The 26,034-nt window shown below is 42.1% G+C and overlaps 1 protein-coding gene across 13 annotated transcripts; it reads right to left on the bottom strand.

Annotated features, from left to right (window-relative positions):
- Nucleotides 1-1,425: 1,425 nt before the first annotated feature.
- TPM1 (tropomyosin 1) lies at nt 1,426-22,406 on the bottom strand. Of its 13 annotated transcripts, none has more exons than XM_090029641.1 (10): nt 22,182-22,399; nt 21,474-21,599; nt 14,666-14,799; nt 13,311-13,428; nt 12,131-12,201; nt 11,800-11,875; nt 10,638-10,700; nt 10,193-10,262; nt 8,838-8,916; nt 6,952-7,175 (listed from the first exon to the last, which is right to left on the bottom strand). In XM_090029641.1, the coding sequence occupies exons 1-10, from the start codon at nt 22,293-22,295 to the stop codon at nt 7,172-7,174; spliced, it is 855 nt and encodes a 284-aa protein (XP_089885767.1). In that variant the 5' UTR covers nt 22,296-22,399; the 3' UTR covers nt 6,952-7,171. The 13 variants fall into 13 exon arrangements, with proteins under 13 accessions (XP_089885769.1, XP_089885766.1, XP_089885772.1 ...); XM_090029637.1 differs by lacking the exon at nt 11,800-11,875 and adding an exon at nt 11,261-11,336 and having other exon boundaries at nt 22,182-22,395; XM_090029643.1 differs by lacking the exons at nt 6,952-7,175; nt 8,838-8,916 and adding an exon at nt 1,426-2,355 and having other exon boundaries at nt 22,182-22,403.
- Between the last annotated feature and the right edge of the window lie 3,628 nt (nt 22,407-26,034).

Consider the following 26,034-nt stretch of genomic DNA (forward strand, 5'->3'; position numbering starts at 1 on the left):
CAAGATAAGCATCCAATTTGCTCTTGAAGGTGTTCAATGTAGGTGCTTGAACCACCTCCGCTGGCAGACTGTTCCAGACCTTGAGGGCTTGGAGAGTAAAGAAATTCTTCCTTATGTCCAGCCTGAAACGGTCTTGTAGTAGTTTATGACCATTCGACCTCATCATCCCTTGGGGCGCTCTGGTGAACAAACGTTCCCCCAGACACTGGTGGTTACCCCTGATAAACTTGTAGGTGACCATCAGATCACCCCTGAGCCTGTGCTTTTCCAGGCTGAAGAGTCCCATGGCTCTCAGCCTGTTGTCATAAGGTCTGTTTTCCTGACCTCTGATCATGCATGTAGCTCTTCGCTGGACTCTCTCAAGCTTCTCCACATCCTTTTTGAATTGTAGAGCCCAAAGCTGGACGTAGTACTCTAGCTGCAGACTCACCAAGGCCGAGTACAAGGGGAGAATGATGTTCTGGGATTTGCTTGAGAAGCATCTATGGATGCAAGCCAGCGTTTTGGTTGCTTTACTAGCCGCAGCATTGCATCGCAGGCTCATGTTCATCTTGTGGTCAATGATGACCCCCAAATCTCTTTCTTCCATAGTGCTAGCCAACGTAGCACTGCCGAGCCTATAAGCATGCTGCAGGTTTTTCTTCCCAAAGTGGAGAACCTTGCATTTTTCAGTGTTAAACACCGTCAGGTTCTCATCCGCCCATTTGCTGAGCCTGCCCAGGTCAGCCTGGATCACCCGCCTGTCTTCTGGTGTGGATGCTTTCCCCCAAAGTTTGATGTCATCGGCAAACTTGGCCAGTCCGCTTCTGACTCCAATGTCCACATCATTAATGAAGTTGTTGAATAATATGGGACCAAGGACAGAGCCTTGGGGGACCCCACTGGTCACAGGACACTATGATGATTAACTTCCATCAACCACTACTCTCTGGGTCCGACCACGGAGCCAATTTTCCAGCCAGTGGATTGTGGTGGACCCAAGGCCACAACTGGCCCACTTCACCAAGAGGTGATCATGGGATACCAGATTGAAGGCTTTTTTGAAGTCAAGTAGTAAATGTTGCATTAGCAGTTGATAAGCTGTGTTAACTTGAGCTGTAAATGTCTCCTGATTGGCTAGCCTTTTTGAGTCAACAGTTTCACATTTAAAAGTTAATGGTTTGTGTGTGAAGGCAGGACTCAAACTCAGCTGTGAAGCCAAACTCAGTATCTTAATTTTGAGGTGTATTTTTGAACAGTTTCCAAATTCCTCAGTGCAGGGCTAGAAAATAATATAGCACTTATTTTGACTCTGTTCTTATAGAACAGAACAGGGAAAGTCAGCTTGTCAATATATGTTATTCTTATGAGCAACCCCTGCATGTGCATGCCTTGCATAGATAATTATTTGGTACAATGAAAGACATAAATCACAGGAGGCCAACATTTAAAAAATGTCCTAAAATGTGCATTTTATTTCATATCATTATACAATGTTTACATACAGGCATAATTTTAAAACTGCTTAAAAGAAAGTGTGTAAAATAAAGTGAGGGAAATACCAATTTATAATCCCCCCTCCCAACTCAACGCAAATAAAATACAATTTAAAACAATCTCTACCAAATTCATGTTTTTTCCTGAATTTAATGAATCTTTCAATTTCAACATGAAAAATACAGTGGAATGAATACTCAAGTTGAAATGCTGACCTACACATTTGTAATGAGCTGCAAGTCTACTAGTTAAAAATCAGGAAGTCTTAAATATTTTGCTTCTTGCCTATCCCTTTGTTTTATTGAATTCGAAGGCACAGAAGGTTCAAATCTTCACAGATCAATAACACTCAGATAAAATAAATTACCATGCTGCACAAACATTTGAATTGTACAGTATCAAACTAAAAGCCCACACTGTCGTATCTTTTGTTAAAAGTAGCACCAGTCCGCACCTGATCTGTCTCTCCAACATTACAAAGTCTTCTTGTCAAATATAGTTGGCACTTAAAGGTGGGACACTTTCTGCCGCAGCAAGGATTCCTAGACAGACTAAGCATACTGTATTGCTTAACTCTCTACAAAGTGTAGGCGACATCACGTTGGGAAATGGCACATTTAAACCATAATAGTTTAACCCGCATATGGCTTGCCCATTTTGGTGTTTCCCTGACCCCTGCCTGGTAGGTAAGCAGATGTTCTTGTGACTGGTGAAACTAAAATAAAAACATGTTTAAGGGGTTTCATGGCAAGCAGGTGTAAAAACAAAAATAATGTGGTTGCATCTAAGAAGCTTTTCACATGTTGTTTAACTCCAGTAAAGTTTGATCCAACATCTGATGCATACTAAGGTTTTCTTCTTTGGCATGTGCCACTTTCTCTGTTATGGAATTAAAAAATTATGACATGAATAACAGTTCTTTGGATGCATCAATTTTCTCAACATGAAAGCATGCAATCATCTTTTATCATGGAGGAATTTAGAAGGATGAGATATATGCATGCTCGTAAATACATGCATCTTTAGACAAGAGAATGACAAAAGATCCAAATCAATCAAGTGAACGTCAAGTGATGCAAGTTTTGAACTGTTGTGCAGCTACATGTCTAAAAAACTGACCACTGTCAAAAGAGGTAAGACGTTTGTAAGGTTCATAAGCCACCTGGCCAGGGGCGGGGTGGGAGTGGGGGAAGATGATTAAAGAAAGAAGGGGGTGGAATTTACAACAATCAAACCACCAAGAAGGACAGAATTTTTGATTCTGTACTCCAAAAACATTCACGCTTTTCAAGCTGCATCATAATTCAGAACTTGCAGAGAACAAAACACAAAAACAACCCCCTTGCAATTAAATGGCTTCTGAGAAAATGAACATATTATTTTGGCTATTAAATATAATGAAAAGGTGTTTTATTGGCAGTTAATAGTTTTACGCTGCATGCACACTTTTATAGAATAGTCATTTAACACTGTTATATGACAATATATAAGCACAATGTTCTGGAGCTACATGCTACCAAAATCCAATAACAACAACTTTATGCTGAGGCAAGCATACCTTTAAACTGACCAGGTATTTTAAGATGGGGCTCCTATTTCTAAGGCTGCTTTCACCCCAAAATAAGGCCATTTTATTGTAAACTCAAAACAGAGCACTAAATTTCCAGTTATGAAAGAGCTGGGAATATTTTATTTTGGTTTTGAAATCGGAAATCTTGGCTAACATCCCCTCCCCGCCCTCACTTCCCCTAGTAGCCAGTAAAACTCTTAGGACCAAATTATAATGGGAACTAAAATGAAAGAATAAGTTTTCTACAAGAAAGGGTGCTGGTTTTTAAATACTATTGGCCAAAGACTAACTGGTAGTGCAGTGGAAAGGATACACCTATTACACGAAGAGAACGTGCCACTGCTCCAAGATATACATTTAAAAGGAGCCATATCAGAAGGGGCACTTCCACATTTTTCCAGCATTATTTGAAAATGTCATCCATTAATTTATAGTAGATGCAATACCCTGGATATCAATTTACAGGTTTCTTGCATATTTCTACAGGGATTTATTCACTCTTGAGGAATTTAGGTAAGTTTATGTTTAAAAACAGCTAACAATATATCCACACCAAAGTTTAATCCTCATTCAATGCCAAATTTAGTTCATTAGTTAGGCGACTCTTTTGCTCAAGTTGCTGGTAGAGTTGGTCTGTAGAGTCAGCAAGCAAGTTAAAAGGAAAAAAGGCAGAATGAAGAAAGATTAGACAGAAAATAAAGATAAGTAAGAGTTAATAAAAACTAGGTCACAAGACAGTTCAGTAACTAGTAAAACAGAGAGAAATTCCTTTCCTTACCTTTAGTCACCAGAGTACTAGAATTATAAATACCTACTCCAAAAACCCAAGGAACACCTACTACAACCTTTGAAGGACTTCTCTAACACTCCTCTTGTGGGATTAGATTGCGGGACAGATCAATAGTGGGGAAAAAAAAACAAAAGGCAGACCCAAAAGTACCTCCCAAGTGAAACCATATGAAATATAGTGCGACTTCTAAACCTAGATCTGCATGCAGCAGCAACTGCGCCAGTGTTTGTTTTAGGACTACCATCATTCTGTGCAAGTACACAAGACATGGCACAATTTCATGGCTAAACATCACGTGACTGAAAGCAATTGTATAGTCAGGCTTTATAACTGAAGAAGTGCACTAGCTTAGTGAAGTCAACTGCATCTTGGCTAAGTGTAACAGACACTGAAATCACTGCACCCTTTTCAGTGAGTCTCTTGGAGTCTCAGTGTTCAGTTTAACACGATTAGATCAAGCCCTGCATGACTAACTGCATGTTCTCTGTATTGTGTGATTTGGCAACTCAAGTAGCTTTGGGAAACTAAGGTGCATTTCCCAATTACTAAAATGAGGAGGATTTAAACCCATGAATGTAATATGAGATTCACACATGTACATGTGACAGGCTTCACAGTAGGCAATATTCAGGTGAAACAATGAGTGCAAGCTGCCATTCTGCTTGAGTAGAGCAAAATACTCAAGGACTGTCATGACAGTTGAGCTTCAGGATCAAACACCACACATACAGCTACAGTATTAAAACAGAAAATCTAGTTAGGATTGTTTCATGACAATGTATTCTGTTTCCTTCTCTTGTTTTGTATTTTTATTGACAGCATAAATATGAATTGAGACTATTTTACATGAATATTTTGACCGTTCATACCCAGTTTTTCCAGTGTGCAGAAGAATCTGTTTTGCCTTTCAGACCCGAGAGCTACAACAACAATATACATCATCCTACAGCAGTAACCAGGCCATACAAGGCCACAGGACACATTTGTGCAACAAATGGAAAAACATCTGAGCCAGGTAAGATCAGAAGATAGCCCAGAACCTGGGTCTGTTACCATTGACAGACTGCCTTAGCATCCCTCTTCATCACTGCAATGTTACACATTAAATCACACTTGGAAACACTCTCCAAAATCTCAAGACAGCCAAGCATCCACTCTGAATATCAAAATCTATGTAGTGATTCTTCAAAAAAATATGGTGTTGTACTTTGAACTAAGAGCTGCATATTTGTTAGCATCATAACACTTGATTTTTTTATTTGAGGTAAAAAAATTAAATTCTAGATGCCCAAACTAAAACTAATTCTAAAAATCATTAGTCAGACTTGAACATCTTGACGTCAAGTTTTCCAACTTTTAAACGTATATATAAACAGGAACAGGAAGGTTTAAGCATTACACTTGATAATTGTATAGTTATTGGCCAATATGAAGATTGTCCAAATTACGCATCTCTATTTTATGGGTTATAATTCTTTTGAGAAGAACTAAATCTATGAGGCTTTTTTAGATTTGACGAAAGTTGAAAAAACAAAAAAAACTAAATAAAAAACCAAAATAAAACAAACACACACCACCAAAAAACCTTGAGTTTCTCTATCTTCACCTGGTTCAGATTTTCTAATGATCAATATTCAGATCAAGCATGGTATATATAAATGTTATGAAAAGATGCTATGAGGTGAAATTGACAAAAAAATTTCAAAAACAGAAATGGAAAAAAGTGTTGATTTCCAATTAGAACCAAAACAAGAGAAAAAAAGAAATTACCAATTATGAAAGGACTGCAAGTGGGAAGGATGCATTTTCAAGCCTCATGGAGTTCTATACATTAGAGAAAAGTTAAAAAAAAAGAAAAAGATAATAGCTCTCTAAGGCAACTCCACATTACCATTTACATGGGAATAATATGAAATTAAGTACAAATATCAGGGTACAGAACAGTAAATTTAGGTACACTGATTTATGTTTTATAAGCTTTGGAAACTTTAGTAACAAAATCCAATGAAAGGAGTAATTAGAGGTCAATTTAATTTAAACTGATATTTACTTTAATGTAAAAACTATTTTAATTTTTCCCCTCATTATGAAAGAAATGAAGTTAGAATAGTTGCAATGAATTTAAAGAACTACCACTGCACTTGTAATTATATAACATAGGAGAGCAAAAAATGACAATAATTTCATGTTCTATACTTAAAAGGACAATGTCAAGGTCAATATGAACCAACCATTTAGGTTTTTCAGAACAAAGATTTAAACGGCCAGAGACCAATGAAAACATTTAATTTAATATGTAATGAAGGCAGGGCAGTATGAGTTAACCACTGACAATTACAAGACTGATTTAATTTTTAAAGCATTTCTCTGCAACTCAAACTTTGAATTTTAGTCCAACACAAAATTGTAAAACTGATTAAAGATGAAAGTGAAACTCCACTGCATTTTCCCCCAACCTAGGTAGTAAAATTTAAGAAGTAAACATCTACGGATTTCCATAGCTCCAGAACTCATATAGTTAATCAGAGACCAGGTCATCTGGTGGTTTTATTTAGAAAAAAAAAAAAGTGATTTTTGACCTGACATTATCCCATTAAAAAGTTATTTCCCTGAAAAGTTAAATGATGAACGCACTTATGTAAGGCAGGAAGTCTTCAGTATCAAGCTAATAGGAAATTCTGGACTCTGGAAAAATGTAACTGCCAAGAGATCTCTAAGGGCCAACTTGCACTCAGCTATGCTCCCATGACCGAATTACCTCAGTGGGAATTGTATGCTTGCAGATTTTGGCCCAAGAATAAAAGAATAAAAACCTAAAAAAAAACCCCACTGAGCCTGAGTCTCATATTATCTGCATTTTAATTTGAGGGGGGGGAAAATGAAGATCCCACTACAAAAGTGATCAATTTAGGATACCCAGGTGTAGCACTGTCACCCCACAAGCTAATATTATTGGTTTTACATTTTTGATAACCAAGCAAAAGGTTTGTGAAAAAGGGTGGAAAAGTAAAGAAGGGAAAGGCAGCCAGAAATGGATTCCTAATGGCAAAAAAGCAGATTTTTAACTTTATTAATAGTTTTCAGTAAATAAAAGGCAAAAGAATAGCAAAAGGGATACAGCTTACACAGTGGGATGTTTTATTTTACATTGAAAGAAGTAGAGTTTCTGTACAATAGAAGGCACAAAGAGCAATATCCTGAGACAGGAGTCTAAAAGAAAAGGATCAAGGTAAGCTGGAAGGCAGGACAGTGAGCCCATGAAACATCCAAGAGCTTGGAAAGGTGGTTTAATCCAGTTGGATGAAGATGTCTTTTTACAGGTGAAGCAAAGAAATTTATCTGCATGAAGAAAATAAGTTGGAAAAGGTGGAAAATGAAAATGGCATAATGGAAAGAAATAAAGGGAAAAAACAGCAATAGCACAGCAGAACTAAGCATGCCAAGCTAGACTGCTAGTAAAATACTATCCCACACCTACTACTGGAATGTTACAGCAATGCCTCATTTACACTTAGATGGGTAAATGTATTTATAGCTGAAAGTCAGTTCTGAATGCTCTCTCCCTTACTTAAAGGCCACTTACTAACAAAAGAAAGAAGAAAAACCTCACATCTATAATTCAAAACTCATTACAGACAAGCTGTTACAACAAAGAAATCTCCAAAGCCTGTGGCATTGCTTTCAAATTGGACATCTCTTAGATTTAAGTTATGCTAGTATAGTTGCTAATGCATGCAAGAAACTACGTTTAGTTCTCTGCACAGAAAAACCCAGAGGCCTGCAATTTGTGCATGAAGATGTTAGTGTGAAGAGCCACTAAAAGTATTTTCTCATTTAGAATCAAAACATGCAAAACAGATAATATTAGACCACCACAACTTTCTAATCCTTACAAGGTATGGCAAAGGTAATAATTTTTTTTAATTAGATAGGATAATTTTAAATTTTTAACACATGCAAAGCACATTTGTAGCTCTACCCAAAGCCTAACATTTACTAAAAAACTGCAACTCCAGATCCTTTGGATGCAGAAGGAACATCTACTGGCATAATTTAGAGTGTGCCACAACTGGCCAAGTTCTCCTTTGTCAGTTTTTCAAAATTTATGCACAAGGGCATCACTATGGGGAGGAAGAATTTAAAGGTTTCAGCAGTTGATTCCTGTTCTGTGTCTTTAGTATCTATCAGAAAATTTAGTCTGTTACAAATACTAGACTACCAAGCACATCATGGGTGGGTCATATTCTTACCAACCTTGCAGTTTTACTAGTTTTCATATTTCTTCCCTTAACTGCATGTTAACTAAAGCCAGTGTTGCAACAGTTCTGTCTCGTGAGCTATTTCCATCACTGCCAGTAAAATATGTGAAGATATTTTCGAAGACTCAAGACCACATTCCAAATCTGTGTCCCTTTTTTAAACAGAAGGTCTTAAAAGTATTTTGTCATTAGCAATAGCTGTTGAGATATTAGGGCAGGCCAGAAAACTAAGAAACACTACTAAAAAATGAATGAAACACGTTATCTAAATCCCACAGACTACCCTGAAATTTTCAGAGTAGATTCTTTACCAGAGGTAGTTACTACTCACAAGAGTAAAACAAACTCTGAAGAAAGCCCATTGTATAGCACATACTGAAACACTTCTATTCTGGCAACTTTAAAACGGTGGTCTGTGTAACATATCTGAACAGAAGCAAACTGAAAATGTGGAAGTAAAAGCGAATTAAGCAAGACAACTATAAAGGAAAGGCCAATTCATGGATCCAAAATGAAAATGCAAACATGAGTTTATAAAGCTAATCTGGAAAAACTCTTAAGAAAATTGACTAGGACAGGCAAAAAGTACTTGCCTACTCTTTACCAAGACAAAAAAAAATAGCTATATTTTACGTGCTTGAACAAACTAAGAGAATTTGTTCACCCTAGAGAGTTTAATTTCATAAGACTGCAGCTAAGCAATCAGGAAAGTAGCGCAGGCACAGGCGAGGAGGACATTTACATGGAAGTCATATCGTTGAGAGCGTGGTCCAGCTCCTCGCTGATCGCCTTGTACTTCAGTTTCTGAGCATATAACTCATCTAATATTTCCCAGGGGAAGACGGAGATGTGCGAGGAAATGGTGTAAGGTCAAGTGATGGAAGGTGAAGGTGGTGGCATGGGATACCATCCAGAAGCAGTGGCAGGAAAAGGGAATAGTGCACAGAAGGAAGTGGTGTAGCAGACAAAGAACAAAAACAAATCAAATATAAATTAGGAAGGAATAAAAACAGAAAGTAGCTTTACATGAAAAGTCAATGAATATTACTGCATCACTGGCAAGCCAAGCCGAGAAAGATAAAGCCAAAGAAAATCAAGCGTGAAAAGAAAATACAGTTACCATTTCACTAAACTGTATTTGCTTGTATTCTACAAGTTGTATAGGCACATGCAACAAGTTACAGATCTAAAAATACTGCTGTTGTAGAACTGAGCTTTCTACATCCATATTCTGTGAACAGATATTACAGTGTTTGCTACTCTGAAACACAGCTTTTTTCCAGAGGTTTTGTACTTCCCAAGCATCTTAACTTTTTTCTCTTTTGCTTTCCCTTTCTTGCTCTTTTTTTTTTTTTTAAACTGAGTCACTGACCACTGTGCAGCTGGCTGGTTCTTTCATACCCTTTAAAGACCTCTAGCTCAAGACAGGTCTCCTATACCAAGCAAGAAATTTTATTGTAACGTTAAAGTAGCACATTTTCAAGGGAAATATTTTTAAATTAGAAAGCACAAGTGATTTCTCTAGAGCATAAAAAGTACTTTGCTAGAATTCTGAAAGATTCTAAAACAAATTCCATGTCCTCTATAAAATCATCTCAGCTTCTTGATGTGTACACAACGCACTGGTTTTACTGGACAATAACAAATATTCTACTTCAAAAAATAGCTGCGTTGACCTGTGCTTACTCCCAGTCATAAATTGAATTAGCTTGCAACATTCCTAACAACCAAACAAAATACTGCTCCTTGCTGATAATTATAAACAATTAAACCAGGGTATTCATTTTATTTTCTGATTATTTACCTTCTCCATATAGCCAAATAGAAGAGTTTAAAGGAAAACAGGTCTCAGAATATAAAAGAAAAAAGAGAAAAGGCAAGAGCAAAACACTGTCCACCTAACCTGGTAGGTCAATAATAAATCTAGACTGGAAAATACTATATTCGTTTAGGGGATATTCTTCACATTCTACTTAAAGGATTATTTTCTTTTGTTGGCATGGGACTGGTCACATAAGTAAGAACTTGCAGGACATTCACTAAAATATATACAGGTGGGCACAAGCTTTGTGCAAGTGAGAAAAAGAAGAATCATACCTTCTAGGTCATCAATGCTCTTCTCCAGCTTGGTTACTGATCTCTCAGCAAATTCAGCACGAGTCTCAGCCTGAGGTTAAGAATGTACATGTCAAAAAACAAAGAAGTAATTTTAGGACATTTATGATATAGCTAGAGGTACAAAAGCAATTATAAGTACGAGAAAAACAAAACAGCAGTGGTTTTTAAGTGCACCTTTTTTCTTTTTAAGTACACTGCACTTTATATGCAAGATGGACCTAAAATCAGATCCCTGACCATCTCGACTTCTGTACTTACTGTATTTTTATGCACGTAATACAAAGCCAGAAGTGCTTGTATTGTAAAATGCTCTTTTTTATGAGCAGGCATTTAACATACTACTATTATCCATAAACTGACAACTTCATATTAAGAGAGACAGAGTGTTATTGTAAGATTTGTTACAGAATTGCTCAAATTTTACCTCCTTCAGTTTGTCGGTCAGGACTTTAATCTCCTCTTCATATTTGTCTTCCTTCTGTGAGTACTGTAATTAGAAAGAGCATCACAGATGTTAGACCAAGTATTTGGTCTAGGAAAATACAACATGCATGACAAATCTTCCAATGTAACGTTACCCTCATATCAGCATAGTTAATGGTGCAGTGTATTTTCTTCCCATGATCATGTTTTGGTTTATTTATTACAAGAACCAAGTTTTGCTCTAAAATGCATGGGACTAGGTAGTGGTAACTCAGGGCAGAATTTAACCCTAAAATTTTAAAGCGGGAGGACAGGTTAAAGGCAAGATAATATCTTAATACTAAAGCTGCATGACACAGCACATAATATATATTACAGTTTTATATACGGTTGATGAACTGTTAACACTGATTGAATCTTTGTTTGAATAACAAACAAATTCTCATGATTCTGGAATATGGCCAAATACCAGCTAAGTAACAGGTCCAAATGTTCCTATTTATCATATGGCCTTAATGAAATACCGTGCAAATATTTAAAAAAAAAAATGAATAAGAAAAAATGTAGGCCTTTTGGATTAATTACTTGCCAAGTGACATGCTCTCACATAAGGCTCTAGCCTACCTTCTCAGCCTGAGCCTCCAGCGACTTCAGATTGTTGGTCACAGTTTTCAACTCCTCTTCAAGCTCAGCACATTTGCTATTATTTTGGAACAGAGGCAGGAAAGGGGGCAGGTGGAAGACCAGTCAAGCCAAAGAAATAGGAAAAAAGGGGGAAAAAAAGATAGAGAAAAATGAAAAAAATTATGGAGCAAAAGAGCGGCCTAGAAAGTAGCTGAAGCCATCACAGAATTGAAAACAATCCTTCAGTGCCAGAATTAGCTTTAAAATATTTTTTAAAAAAGCAATTATTTTCTACAGCACTGAGCTTACTTAGAGTGCTCAAACATCCTTTAACTATGAGATAGTTCAGCTTCTTTTCTGGCTGCACAAAAGATTGGTTGTAAAGGTAAAAATGAATAAGAGACTAAGAAAGCCACCAAAGCAAGATGCAAAGAAAGTAAAGAATGCAGTGAGGACTCATTCATTATTATCGATGGGCTAGGAAAGCTGAAAGATTTGGGTTGCAGCTAAACCTAAAAACTGTATATTAGTATCAGTACCTTATCCTCTGCAGCCATTAATGCTTTCAAGGTTTGATCCATTATTCTTAACTGTTCTTCCAGCTGTCGGACTTGGCTGTTAGTGAACACATGAAATGCATAAAAGCCATTCACAAAATCAGTGTGCAGGTAGAGCATGCAGTGACAACACATACACATATACATACACACACATTTACTTGGGTGTTTACTGTTTATCTCAATCATTACAGTAAATGAGCAAATCATAGCTTTGAGCTGAACACATACAGTGTACTGCCAACATTTCATGCTGTTACAGTTACTGTCTTGCAGCACCTCACGCACATCCTGGGGAAGTTCGATCCCTTACCCTTCCGAAAGTTCAGCGCGTTCCTCAGCCCTCTCAAGATCACTCTCAATAATTACCAATTTACGCGCCACCTATAAGAGGCAAATATAAAAATGTGTTATTGCAAGCTCTGTGCTAATGCAGTCAATGCCTTGGGTAATATTTATGCTAGAATAATCTAAATAAAGGATCAAGCCTTTTCCATAGCATTATAGGTTCACAGATGTAGGGTCAGAAGGGCCCTGAGCAGATCATCAAGTCTGACCCCTTGCCCTGGGCAGGAATGAATACTGGGCTCTCATAAAGCCCCTGGTAAGCTTAAACTCAAACGACCCCACCTAGGTAATTATCAAGTCTCCTTTTAAAGACCCCTAAGGTAAGAAGCAGCACCACTTCCCTTGGAAGCTAGTTCCAGATCCTGGCCACCCTGACTCTGAAGTAGTGCCTCCTGATGTCTAGCTTGAACCTACTCTCAATCAACTTGTGGCTGTTATTCCTTGTTACTCCAGGAGGTGCTCGGGGGAACAGGGTCTCACCCATTCCCCTTTGGTCCCCCCTGGTACAAAGTTTCCCTACTCCAAAAAAAAAAATGAGTTTACAAGTGAACCAGACCTTTTTTTACTCATAAGGTTCCATTCATATTACCGTACATTGGGAATGGAGCCCATGGAAAATATCCACTCACGTGACAGAATCATAGAAAATTAGGGTTGGAAGGGATTTCTGGAAGTCATGTAGCCCAACCCCCTGCTCAAAGCAGGACCACCCTCAACTAGATAAAAAAATATGATAATAGTTCAAGAGTATTTCTTTCTTTTTCTGATAGCCTCCCTGAAGAAGGCAGGGATTCTTCTCTCAACCATTCTGGTGCAAGTGTAGCATAGCAAGATGCCATGACACTAACTGTGTGGTGTCAAACCACATGGCAAGAGAACTGACAGGTTAGCTTCATTTAATCCTGTTGGTACCAATTTTGGCTGCTGGACCAAGAGCCTGCTATACTAAGGAATAAGCAAAGCTCTTCAGCAGACACAGAATTGCCTCATCTCTGGAGACACCCAGGAGTACGCTTCTGCTATAAGTCCTTCATGGGAGCATCACTGTGTTTCTGACCTCTTGTGCTTGTATGACAAACAAAACCAAATAGCTGTAGTCAGAGTCTGTATGGCCTCTGCTCTGCAATCTGCACTCAAGAACTGACCTCTTCATATTTGCGGTCAGCCTCCTCAGCAATATGCTTGGCTTCTTTAAGCTGGATCTCCTGGATTTCCATTTTCTCTTCATCCTTTTGGGCTCTGTTTTCAATGACCTTCATTCCTCTGAAGACAGGAAAAACAGGAAATACAAGGTTTAGAGCTTGCTAGTTTACCTCTAACCCTCACGCCATTAGACTAAGATGAGTGAAGTGCCAGAGATATTCGACTTCACTGTGAAATTAAATTTCCAGGGCTTAGTTCTGTGTACTTGCGCTTGCAGGCTAAAAATAAACCCTAAGGGAGTCAGATTTAAATGGAAGAAATAGTTCATTATGTTGTTTGTGCAACTCACAACTGAGCAGACATCTGAAGTCATCCATCTCTGTAGGTTTTTCATACTTTTTTAATGCAGTGACTAGCTATCTCCCCTTCAAAATGTATATGACAATGGGAATTGCTTTTCAGTCCCTAAGAAAAAGTGACTAAGGATAAAAAGTACCCTACAACTCACATGCTAAATACTTCAGCTCCTTGGCACTGCATCTCCAAATCCCTGGAAGACTGACAAAGGGCATATTTCTGAGGTGGATATTTAAAATTCTGTGACACCTCCTGTATTTAAGATCCCTTCTGCTCTGCACAAAAAATATGTTTTTTTTGAAATGACGGGGATTTACCCTGACAAAAATTCCCTTTCCTAGCTGTTATACAATGTGCCATGCGCCTGTTCAAAGCTTTTTCACCTTAAAGTGGCTGTCAAATTTGTCAGTGCTGACAAATGCACACTCTGTAAAATGTTCAGTGATCTTTCCAGAAGAAATAAATTGTGACAGATAATTTGTAAAAGGCCAATGGTGTAAAAGTCCAAACACCAATGGGACCTGGACTCCTAAAGCACCTCTAGTGCTTTTGAACATTCTATCCTAAATTCTCCTGATCCTGCATTCATAAGAGCACAAGAAGCTGCACTGATGCACAAACTGCATACTGCCAGTCCTCTCCTGTTTGCCTTTCCAGACCATCTAGTCTTTGTGTAAGATTTTTCTTGAGTGCTCCAAGAGTGATGCAAAATACAGGCTTCTATCAGGGAAGCAGTGTGCATCATCTCCACAGCCCCTAACGATTCAAAGGATACTTGAAAATATTATCTCTACACTGGGCATGTAAACTAAGATTAAAACCGGAATGCTCAGTAAGACTTTGTGGATTAGGGGAAGGATTGACTGAGGTCCACATATGCAAAGGTGAAACTGACCCCAGGCAAACACGAAAGTAGTTTAGCTTACTTTTGGTTAACTCACACGTGACTACATTTGATTTGTAAGGACAGGGAACTGATCAAAAATTGAGCCATACTCACCTTTCACTCTCATCTGCTGCCTTCTCAGCCTCCTCCAGCTTTTGCAGAGCAGTTGCCAAACGCTCCTGTGCACGATCCAACTCTTCCTCAACCAGCTGGATACGTCTGTTCAGAGAAGCTACATCGCTCTCAGCCTAAATAAAGGAAGCAAAGAAAATAAATTCATAATATAAGCTAAGTCTTTTGTAAAGGACCATTGAGACAGTATTAAAATGAAAGTTGGGAGGAAGCACATGGAACAAAACCTACACTAACCCATCAAGTAGCCTGCGTGCACATACCCCCCACCAATGCCTTCATTAAAACGTACAGTCATCAATTGGATTTACTGGTCCTCCACTCCATATGAAGTACCTAAATACCACACAACTTGTACTAACAAAATACGGCATACTGTCAGATTCCCTTTTTCCCCCCCTGGTTTTGTGCCTTCAGCTTGCAGCTATGAACAGAGTAAAGACACTAAAAACTTTGTTTAAATGTAAAAATTTTTTATATGAACTAACTGGTCTGCCCCAAACGAGTGTATTGACGGAAGATGTGCAGCTTTAATCCGAAGTCTAGGGGTAGAGATTTGCCCTTATTTCTAAAAAAGAAGTCACATTACTTCTTTGAGCTACAGGAAGGTAGAAGCATTAGTTCTGTGAGTTAGCACAGGGAATACCCACACTTACAATATATCAGTGAAGGAATCTGCATAAACCTCTCTCACAAATGGAGTGCTAAAACACTGGAAACCAGTGTAAGTGCAAGATATAGATGGGGTTTGTTTATAGAAGATACAATGCTAACAGGTATGTTAACAATTAAAGTTACATTACAGAAGTCCTGGCCTCTACAACTGCCAGATACAGGACATGTGAATAGGTACGGTGATAAGCATCCTCCTCATTATTTCCTCCATCTTTGTCTTCCTTGCATTATCTACTTCTCTGGTCTTCTGCATACCTCTTTACAAGCTTTCACTTGAGACATTTTTCAAGCTACATCTGCTTTGGTCACAGAATAAGTCCTGTAATGGGATTCTATAAACAATTTCCTTATTGAGCCTCTTGTTTTCAAAAGGACACACAGGTGAGAAGTGCTTAGAATAAAAGATCACTATTTTAAAAGGTATATTACTTCCAAGAAAACAAACTGCATTTTAAGTTATTGAAAACTTACTTCAACATTTACCCAGTACGTTCTTCTAGGAAAGCGCAACTGTGATACCTGACAACTACTACTTGCAAATACTGGTACCCTTTTGCGATTAAAGATTTTTAGGCGTTACTATTTACAACCACAGCAAGAGACCTAGTCATGGGCGAGGGGATTCTGAAAAGGTGTGATGGAGAGCTCCCTGGCACGGCAGGGTGCACTTGGCAGCAGTGATCAGAGCTATCAACAGCAGAGAGCTCACTACCTGTGCACTACACAGTCACAGTACAGTGCAATTGAACCAGTGCACCTCCCTTCCACCCCAGTCTGTCCCTGTCATCAACTAAGACTCCACTGTGCTAAGTTTAAATAAGAACAGCTTCTATATGGGGCAATCTCTACCTTCTACTACAGTGGTAAAACTGCCACTAGAACAAATGGAAGGTGCACACAGAGCAAACATACACATTTACAAACTATTAAAGGTCACTGGGAACACTGGCAACAAGACTGCAAGATTAGGTACAGAAAGAAAATAAATCCCTAAATGTCTATGTTATCTCAAGTTTTCTATTTTCTCTGGGCATGTAATCAGGCTGTAAGGCTCAGCACTCCTACAAGCCACAAGATTTTTAGATGAACACAGATATTTCAACTTGAAAAACAAAACTTCTTTTGGCAAGTGGGGTTTGCAGATAGTACTTTTGCAAATGCCAGTCAAAAATGCTTTGGGAAAGTAGCAATACTGCAAGTTAATTATTATCATGCTAAAACTGTTCTTACTGTGATGTGCATACAATATACTTAGAAAACATAGGGTGATTAAAGTTCAAGTTCTTACTTCCTGTTCTGCAAGCTATAACTCAACAAGGGTTTACCAACTAGCCTTATAAGGCCCAAGTTATTCTGCTGCAGAGCAGTACTTCTGTCCTTATATGGTAAGGAAAGGGAAAAAAATACTGATGACATTAAGGGACACTCCCATGGCTAACAGATAAACATAACCTTTTGCATTTATGCCAAAGCCCTTGTACACTACATACTTTCACCGTGAGATGACATGAATACGTTATAGGTTGATTATTGTTATTGTCTAAGGAAGATTTTTTGCCAGCTATTCTTATAACTGGATTCACTGACTTTTGATTTTTTTAAAAAAGAAAATGGCCGCAGGTTCTCAAAATCTTAATAAACTTGTTAGCAATCAAAAGATGTGAGTTCCAATATGCTGTGTCAAGTGCCTAAGCTTTCTTATGGTTTGCATTTTGTACCTGGCACAGGAGAAAAAAAAAATCTAGCTGATCACATGCCTCAGTATTACACTAAGGGAAGGGTCAGCTTTATACCCCAGACTGCTAGCTGCAGTGAACACTTTGATAAGAAAAACTCAACAGTACAGCAACAGCTACATTTGTGTAAATGAATATATAGCAAAGCCACATATTTACATGTGCTCATCAGGTCCATTACCTGTTTTTATTCACATCACTACTTACGTCTATTAAATGGAAATATAAATATTATTCATAATTATAAACTCCCTATGAAGTCTAGATAAAATATTCAAGAAACAAAACCCTGCCTTCAAGCATGCAAAGCTCAAATCTCTGTTCTGTGTCAGACATTTAATAAGACTTGCAGAAGTCTTCTCATTAGAAGTGGCCAAAGCCACCTTTATGGCCCTGACCCTGTTTCCATTGAATGCAACTGCAAAACTCCTACTGTTTTAACACAAGTAGTAAGTAACACAAGATTAGCCAGCCCATTGTACAACAGAAAATGTAACTTACCAGTAAAACTGCTTTTGCTGAAAAGATTCCATAGTGGCTAAGTCACCCATCACCTCAAATAGGAAAAATCACTTTCCTTTCCTGACCTAGTCCTTTCCTTCACTGACCTACTTACTGCTATCAGCTTTTTAGAAAAGCATGTCATGGTTAGGATTGTTTAAAAAGGAACTTTTAAAGAAACAAATTAGCAACCTGTGACATGATCTACATCCAACTGCAGAAACAGTTATGTGAAGTGAGTTTGTAAGAATGTTAAATACGGTCAGAGAATTCAAATGAGCCATCACTGTAGTCTCCAGGAAGGCCATCTGTAACCAATCAGGAAACATTTCTTTCACTGATGGATATCAGATAGCACACTTGTGAATTTACTGCCTAGATTAGAACAGACAGAAAATTCCAGGCAAAGGTCCCTAGGCACCTTTTTTATAACAAAGTAAATTAATGATAAAACAACTGTTTTACATCATTTTTCTACAACTACTGAAGACCCCAAAACATCTCTATGAGGAATATTGTAATATATATTTTACAGAAAGAAAAATTTAGGTACAGAGATGTTAGGAGAACTGCCAAAGGTCAGTGGTAAACCAAAGAGCAGAGCTCCTGGTCTCTTGCTGTAGCCACAAGAGAAAGCTCCATCTCAAGGCATCTACCAAATGATGCTTCTCTCTTTTGTAGCTTACTTCATGTGGAAATCTGGGTGGAACAGATGACTGTCCTCAAAACAATTGGCTAGACTGGAAACATCTGAAAGAGTCACAGTGCTGGCCTGAGGTGTTTTTTTCTGTCTCTGAGAACCCAGGTGTAATTCCCTGGGTAACCTCTGACAAGCAGCCTCTGTGCCCCAGCTCCCGGTTTACAAAAATGGACCTGGTTTATAAAACGGGACAGCATCAACACTGCTTCAGAGGGGTGCTGGGAGAAGACATCCATTCACCACGTTCATCACATACTACACTAACGCAAGCACCTCAATCCAGGTACACACTGCGTGGCAAGACACTGTAGTCAAAACCTCAGATCTGGCGCCCAGGAGCTAGGCCTCGAGTTCAGGCACCCGCACAGACGTGACCCGCCATTCAGAAGGAGCAGGAAGGACGGCTAAGAAGGGGAAACATGGCCTCAGGGCGCCTCAGCAAGAGCTGGCCTCTGCAAGCATCAGGGGCCTGGTGGTGCCCCCCGACCCTGGCACCTATACTCTGCCCCAGGTGACTTGCTCCGCAGGGCGGCGGCTCCGGCCGGCACCGCGGCCTCCAAGGGCCGAGCAAGGACCCGAGCCGCCTCCCCCACACACTGCGGCCGGGGCCTGCGCGGGGCGCGGCCGTGGCGTTCGCCAGGGAGGGCCCCGGGCCCGCCGCCGCCGCACCTCCTCCCGCAGCGCACGCTCCTGGTCCAAGTCCCGCTGCAGCCGCCCCGCGCGCTCCTCGGCGCCGTCCGCCTGCTCCTGCAGGCTGCGGATCTTCCTGCGCACCGCGTCCAGCGAGCTCAGCGCCGCCATCGCCGCCGCCCCAGGCCCGGAAGTGCCGCCGCCCGGCCCGGCCCGGCCCCACCCTGCACCGCACCGCACGGGCCCTGCAGGGGGCTTCCGCCCTGGCCGGCGCCGCGGGCGCGATCCCGCCCGGAGCCCCGTGGGGGGAGGGGTTGCTCCCTTGCACCTCCGGGCCCGGCCGCAACGCGGACAGCAGCGCCACCTGCCGGCCGGGCCGGGCCGCGCGCAGGGAAGCGGGGCTGGGGGCGGGGGTTGCTTCGGTGCCTGTTCCCTGCCCCCGCGTCCATCAGACCGCCCCGGTGTAACGCGGCAAGGGCCGTGACAGCTCCCGCATCACTGGCGGGCGCGGGGGCGCACGGTCCCACGCGCACGCCTTCGGGGCTGGGGCTCCTCCGCCCTCTCCTTGACTGTAGGCTACTGGCAGAGGCCCGGCCGGGGCAAGGGCAGGGAGCGGCCCGGTCTCATTAATCACTCCAGGTTTTCACCTCCCAGGTTAGGCGGGTTGGTGGCTCAAAGGAAGTGATTTGCGGTGACTGATTGGGCACCAGTGAGTAATGCTGCTGAAATGTCCTCATCCCGCTGTGTAATGGGAATCCTCCCCAGGGAGCTGGCTCCCCCCCTCCCCTTCCCGCACGGCCTTCCTGAAGCTCGGCACTGCTGGCACTAGTAGCAGAAATAGTAGATTTGTGCCCCAAAGATATACCATGTATCAATCACTTCCTTGCCTGCCCACTGAAAAAGACTCTTGCAATATGAGGCATATTCATATGCAACCAAACACAAGATGGAAAACCTTTTAAATCTCCCCTTCTGTGTTAGAAAGATGGAAGCCTAGGCACTTCCTCCCTGAGAGCTCCCTATAAATAAAAATCACCCTTTTCCTCACACAATCCCAAATGGGGTTCTCCAGTAAAGGAAAATGCCATTGCGACTGCTCAGCAGAATCCTTTTTTTCCTTCGGAGAATCTAGTAGCACTTCTCTCCCCTTTCCTGCCTTCATCTCAGGCAAGCTATTTCCAAATAGTCTGCATACTTTTCCTTATAAGGAATATCTCCCTTGGATCTATATGCGGCTCCTTTGAACAAGTTAAATAAACGTCCTGCTGGAGAGCAGCCTCATCCATTTAGCCATATACAGAGAAAGAAAGAGACATCTGATCCAGATTACATACAGACTCCTTCCCTCTCACGCTCTGCAGCAAGCTAGATGATACAAACTGGATGTCTATGCTGGGGCTGAAGTACTTTTACTGCTTTTTAAAGTAAACTAAATGCAAACAAAATATTTGTCTTCTTTCACACCCACAAACAGTTCTTTCTTATTTGCTTTTCAACTTCCAAAAGTATTTTTCTTGCACTTGAAATCCCTAGTCTGCTTCATCACTTGGAGAAACCCTTTCCTAGTTTTATTAACTTTACAGGTTCATTTTAAAAGCTGTTAGAAGAAGATGCCACCACTTTGGAAGGGCAAAATCCTATCAAGCAGAGATGAGATTCACTCAGAGGGGACTGTATCTCACAGTAGCAACCAGTGAGATCTGGACAGAAAGCTGCAGAAATGCTACACTTTTATGCATTACATACATGGAACTGTTTAATGCTTGTCCAGGGCAGACAGGTGGGTGGGATGGCTGACTGGGAGGGGTATAGGCTCTCGCACTATACCATATAAAGTACTGAGCTATATATAACCCCCAGCTTACCCTCTGGATCTCTGTCCTACAGACTGCAGACCAAGCAAGTATCATCTTCCGAGCTGATTTTTACTGTATTTCTCTCTGACAAGTGAATTATTAGGCTCAAATATCTCCAGTTGTAAAATCCAGGAAAGGGCCTTCAGATCCTACTCTCCTGAGTTATCATTGCATCTTAACCCATCTAACCTAATACATGTTGCAGTGGGTACCTCTGCGCATGTTAAAGATCCTCGACTAAGAACAACAGTGGTCCTTACTAGCTGTGGCCAATGGAAGGACAGAGACAATTAACTTGCCATTACAAACACCTTTACAATACTCAGACAGGAATATTTTTCTCCATACCCACCCCGCAACTCTCTGAATTGACCACCCCCCCACCCTCCCCTCCTCACAAGCTCTGTCTCCAGAGGTGAGTACACATGGAAAGCACTGTGCAAGTGAGCAGAAACCCGTCAAATGCTTTTGGCTGTGTGCACCTCATGCAAGGAGGCAGTGTAGTCGTTCCCCCCCACCCCCCACTGGCCAGGAAGCACCTGGAGCCTGCCTCAAGCAGGGCCTTGGAGGGCTGCTGGCCAGAAACACAGGCTTCTCCTGTGCGCAGGGGGAAGGGGCACTGGGAAGGTGGGAAGAGAAGGTGGGGAGGGGGGTTGTGCCTGTAGGTGGGAGGAGGGAAAGGTCCAACTTACATCGGCAGCCTTTTTCTCAGCCAGCTCCAGCTTTTCCTGGGCATCTTTAAGGGACTCGGAGTATTTGTCCAACTCATCCTCAGTGCCTTTCAGCTTCTTTTGCAGAGCCACCAGCTCATCCTCCAGCTGCGACGTGGGTGGAGAGGAGTGGGGAGGGGGCAGGAGTGCAGCAGGCAGTGTGAGCGCGCAAAGGAGAGGTGCGGGTGCAGAGGGACAGAAAAAGGACAGAGGCAGACGGAGAAAGGGAGAGAAAGAAGAGGACAGCGTTAGATTCCCTTTGGCTCGTGACAGAGGCACGGTACCTTGCTGGCATTCTCGTCCGCCGAGAGGAGGCTTTCCTCAGCCTTGTGCAGCTCCTCCAGCACCTGGTCCCGCGCATCCTCCGCCACGTGCAATTGCTTTTCCAACTGCACAATGTCATCCTCTAGCTAGGCGCGGGCCGCCCGGCGAGACAAGAGGGGGACAATGCACAGACACGTTCCTCCGCCGCTCCCCTCCCGCCCCGTCCCCGCTGCGCGCCCCCCGCCCGGCCCGGGGCATCCGCGCGCCGGCGCCTCTGGCCGGGGCTGCCCGTCCCGCCAGGCCGAGCACCGCCCCCCCCGCCGGGCAGCTCGGGCCCGGGCCCGCCGCCGGCTCCGCGCCCTCCTCGGCGGGGCAGGACCGACTGACTGCCCCGCTCCGGCACGGGGAGGCGGCGCGGGCGCAGACCTGCTTGCTCCGGTCCTCCGCCGCCTTCTTGTCCGCCTCCGCCTGCTCGGCCCGGTCCAAGGCGTTCTCCTTGTCGAGCTTCAGCATCTGCATCTTCTTCTTGATGGCGTCCATGGCGGCGGCTACGCGGGGCGCGGCGGGGCAGGCGAGCGGGGCCGCGGGAGCTGTGCGGGCGGCGGGGCGGGAGTGCGGGCGGCGGCCGGGCAGCGCCGCGCAGATATGTACCGTCCCGGGGGGCTGCCTGCATTCCTCGCGACATCCAATACTTTTTTGGAGACGGCTTTTCCCCTCCTCCGCCGCCGCCTGCCCCCGCTCCCGCCCCCTGCTCCCGCGGGCCCCGCCCTCCCGGCGCCGCCGCCTGCCACTCGGCCGCGGGATGCCCATACATGGGAGCCGGCCCCGGGTGCCGGATCGCCGCAGGACCCCGGCGCGGGCTCCGCCGCCGCCGGCCCTCCCCGCCCCTCCGCCGGAGCCCGCCCCGTCCCCACGGGCTGGTTCACAGCCTGTCGTACATGAGACACCCGCTCTCGCTCTCACAGCACCGGAGGGGACGCGGCCGGTCGAACAACGTGTGAGCACGCAGAGGTCTCTCATATTCCTCCTCGGTATGTCCGCTGGCTTCTGACAGCCGAGGGGGGCCGCGGAGCAGCCTGCTCTCGCATGCCAACGTGGCCCAAGTGTGAACCCTCGGTTAATACATGGAAAATGCTGAGGCCACGATTCAGGGAGCGGGAGCCCGGCAGATTGTGTTTAATTAGGACTCCCTCAGTAGTTTGTGCTGGAAAGGAGGCAGCAAGGTGGGATGTTTAAGACCTGTCAGCACCAGAAGCAAGAGCCTACCTGGTCTCTGTCACTGACAAACCCACGACCTGGGCACCACTGCAGGAAGTAAAACTTGCATGGAGAAGGGTATGAACCCAGCAGCATTCAGTTCTCCAAGAGGCTCAGTTAACCAGTCTTGTAGGGCTGTTGTCTGCTGTCACTGTTCAGTTGACCCCATCCTAATCCGAGGATAGGCAAATGTCTGATTTCTGGCATGCTGTGATTTCAAAGGAGCCTAAGGGACTTAGGTGCCCAACTTCCATTCAGTTTCAGATGTTCAGAGCATGAGCTCTGTAAAACTTTTAAAACTCAGATTTCAGCCCACCCGGGTTTCCTTCCCTCCAGCCAATTATAAAGAGAGGCATTTTTAAAGTCTGAGTTTAAATATCAAAATTTCACAGAGTTCAGAGGTGGTTGGATCCCAGCTTTGGTTCAGATCTGTTTCAACAACAGCACACATGCTTTCTCTACAGCTAGCCTGAGCCACATAAAGGTTCATTGTATTGCTGGGATATCATCTGAGTATCCCACAAGAAGAAAAGATCGTAATGTTTCTATTTCTAGAAGGTGGAATTCTTTTCTTAATCCTTCAAAAGGGATTTCCACAGTGACTGGATATCTGCCCTCACTTCCATCTGGACCAGATACCATAGGACAATGGTTTGATGGAAATGTTATTTTAAGCAGATCTTAATATGAACAGAGATACTCTGCCTCCTGTGTGTTTTAAAATATTGCTGGTAGATTGTCTGCTCAGGCATTTATTAGTGATTACCTCTGTAATATATAGATGTTTTTCCCCCATGAAACCCAGAATTAAATCTTAGGTCTGGATCTTGCTTTGCCTAAAGTAAATGCCAACATTTGCACCAACCTCAGTGGCAGCAAGATGAGGCTTTAAAAAAATCTAACTACATTTTACTTGGCAAATACATTTTATTTGAAATGCAACAGTATGATTTATGCATGTACCTGGATTCCAAAACCAAATATTCCTTTAAAAGTGTAAAATACCACAGGCTGGGACTATTCAGAAGGAGAGTTTTCACTGGATAGAGTGAATGTCTTGCAGAATTAAACAGCGCTTTGTCTAGCCAATTAAGGAACGGTGCTGATAGGCTCTGACAAGGGTCACATCCAGTTCCTTTATCTGAAAGCAAGCTGGTCATGACTTGGGACCCCCCACAGGTAAGATGAGAAAATGGGAAGGTAGTGTGTAAATGAGGGAGGCGGGAGATCCTTGAGTTCAAAGTAAATACCTAGAGAGTGGCCCTGCCTCCCTGGGAAAATGCAATATTTTCAAGCTGAGATTTCTCAGTAGTGAGGCTTTTATATCAATTAAAAAATATTTAAATTGTTTTACTGGAAGAAAAGATTAAAAGCACAGACTGTACAGATGTGCTCATTTAATCTTTCACTACCTACCTCAGCCTGTATGGATATTCCCACTTCAGTTGGCCAGCAAAAGGTAGGCCCAGAATTCAAAAGGCCCATGTGATTTTTTTTTCAATTTTTAAAATTGATACTCAAATAAAGTATGCTTGCAACTTAGTTCTGAACACTGAAAACAGATTCAGGAAAAGCTTCCAAAAGATAATAGTATTGTAGTGTTCAACTGGTTACCTACAGTAACCTACAGTACTTTTTTCATCACCTTATGTGGCATTTAGAGCAGAAATTGTAATCTCACTCAATTCACAAACACTAGTTTCCTAACAAAAGTCTTACTTGTCTCCAGCAAAATGCCAGAGATCCAGTTATTGTCAGTAAAAGAAATTACTGATTGCAATCACTGGGTTTACCTCAAAAAGTATGCATTTTTAAATCAGCACTTCTTCTTGTGTAAAGGAATTTGCGACTTTTAACTTAATTTGGAAGTGGCTGGCAGCTGTCTTAGACCAGATGCGCAGGTGGAATGGGTCAGGGGAGGGATGTGTCCGTTTGTCCAGGACTTGGGTTAGGTTGAAACAAAATTCTTATTGAAGATTTTGAGAACAGAGAAAGGAGCAAATGGTAATATTATTCTGAATGGCTCTTGCCTTCAAACATACTGCTCACTTCCTGACAGGGCTGGTTTTAGTAATATGCAGGAAGTGACACCTAACTAGTGACTAGGACTGGTTCAGCCAGTTCTGGGCAAATGCCTCCTAAAAGATGATTAGGCATTCAGATAGGTTAGTTGGAGTGAGTTCATAAAAGTCTTGTGCATTTCATACAGGAAGAGATACAGTTATAGCAATGCAAATTTCAGTGCAGACACAACCTGATTTTACAAAGTTTATCGAGCATCTGAAACACTTGTAAGATGGGAAAGTTCAAAAATGTATTTTTGATAGAGATAATGTGAAATTTGGCTATCATGTATGTTAGGTACACAAAAATTTCACTTATCTAGCAAACAGTGTTTTAAAACATAATAATTGATTAATTGGGCAGGCTTTGCCAACATTTGTAGTATTTTTTTTTCATCTATGGATCTCAAAGAGTGTTACAAGAATGAACTTAAACACAATTTGATTATAAGGAATTAAGGAACTAATAATAGATATATTAGAGTTTACTATTAGGCAAGATTGAACCCACAAAGAGGGGCAGTTCCACAATAAGGGCTTGCTCTGTGGGTCCTTGGTGTGTATATAGCAAAATTGCTATTTACTTAACTGGTGCAGGATCAGACCGTAACAGTTGCTGAACATGAAATAGGAGTCCTTAGTCCGCTAGGGAACATACATAAGCAGAGGGGCCTGCATATGCTAGGATCACAGCTACATGGAGAAAAACTTCTTGGTATCCTCACTGTGAACTGTTTTCTATGATACTATTTCTAAGATTACTGTAAAAAGCAGCATGATTTTGAATTTAAGGTTAGGAAACAGTAGTGGACTAAACAACTGGCACTTTCTGACAGGATTTTTGAGTTTCTGCTTTAAAGAAGGCACCACTCCTCTCTGAACTTCTGTCATTCAAGAAGGCAACTCCCTGGAGCCCATTAAGTTCCTTAAGGGTGAGAGTATTTATAGTACTGTCTTCT

This window comes from Crocodylus siamensis, chromosome 15 (genome assembly GCF_052110815.1).
Source record: "Crocodylus siamensis isolate JL-2025a chromosome 15, ASM5211081v1, whole genome shotgun sequence".
Classification (NCBI taxonomy): domain Eukaryota; kingdom Metazoa; phylum Chordata; order Crocodylia; family Crocodylidae; genus Crocodylus; species Crocodylus siamensis.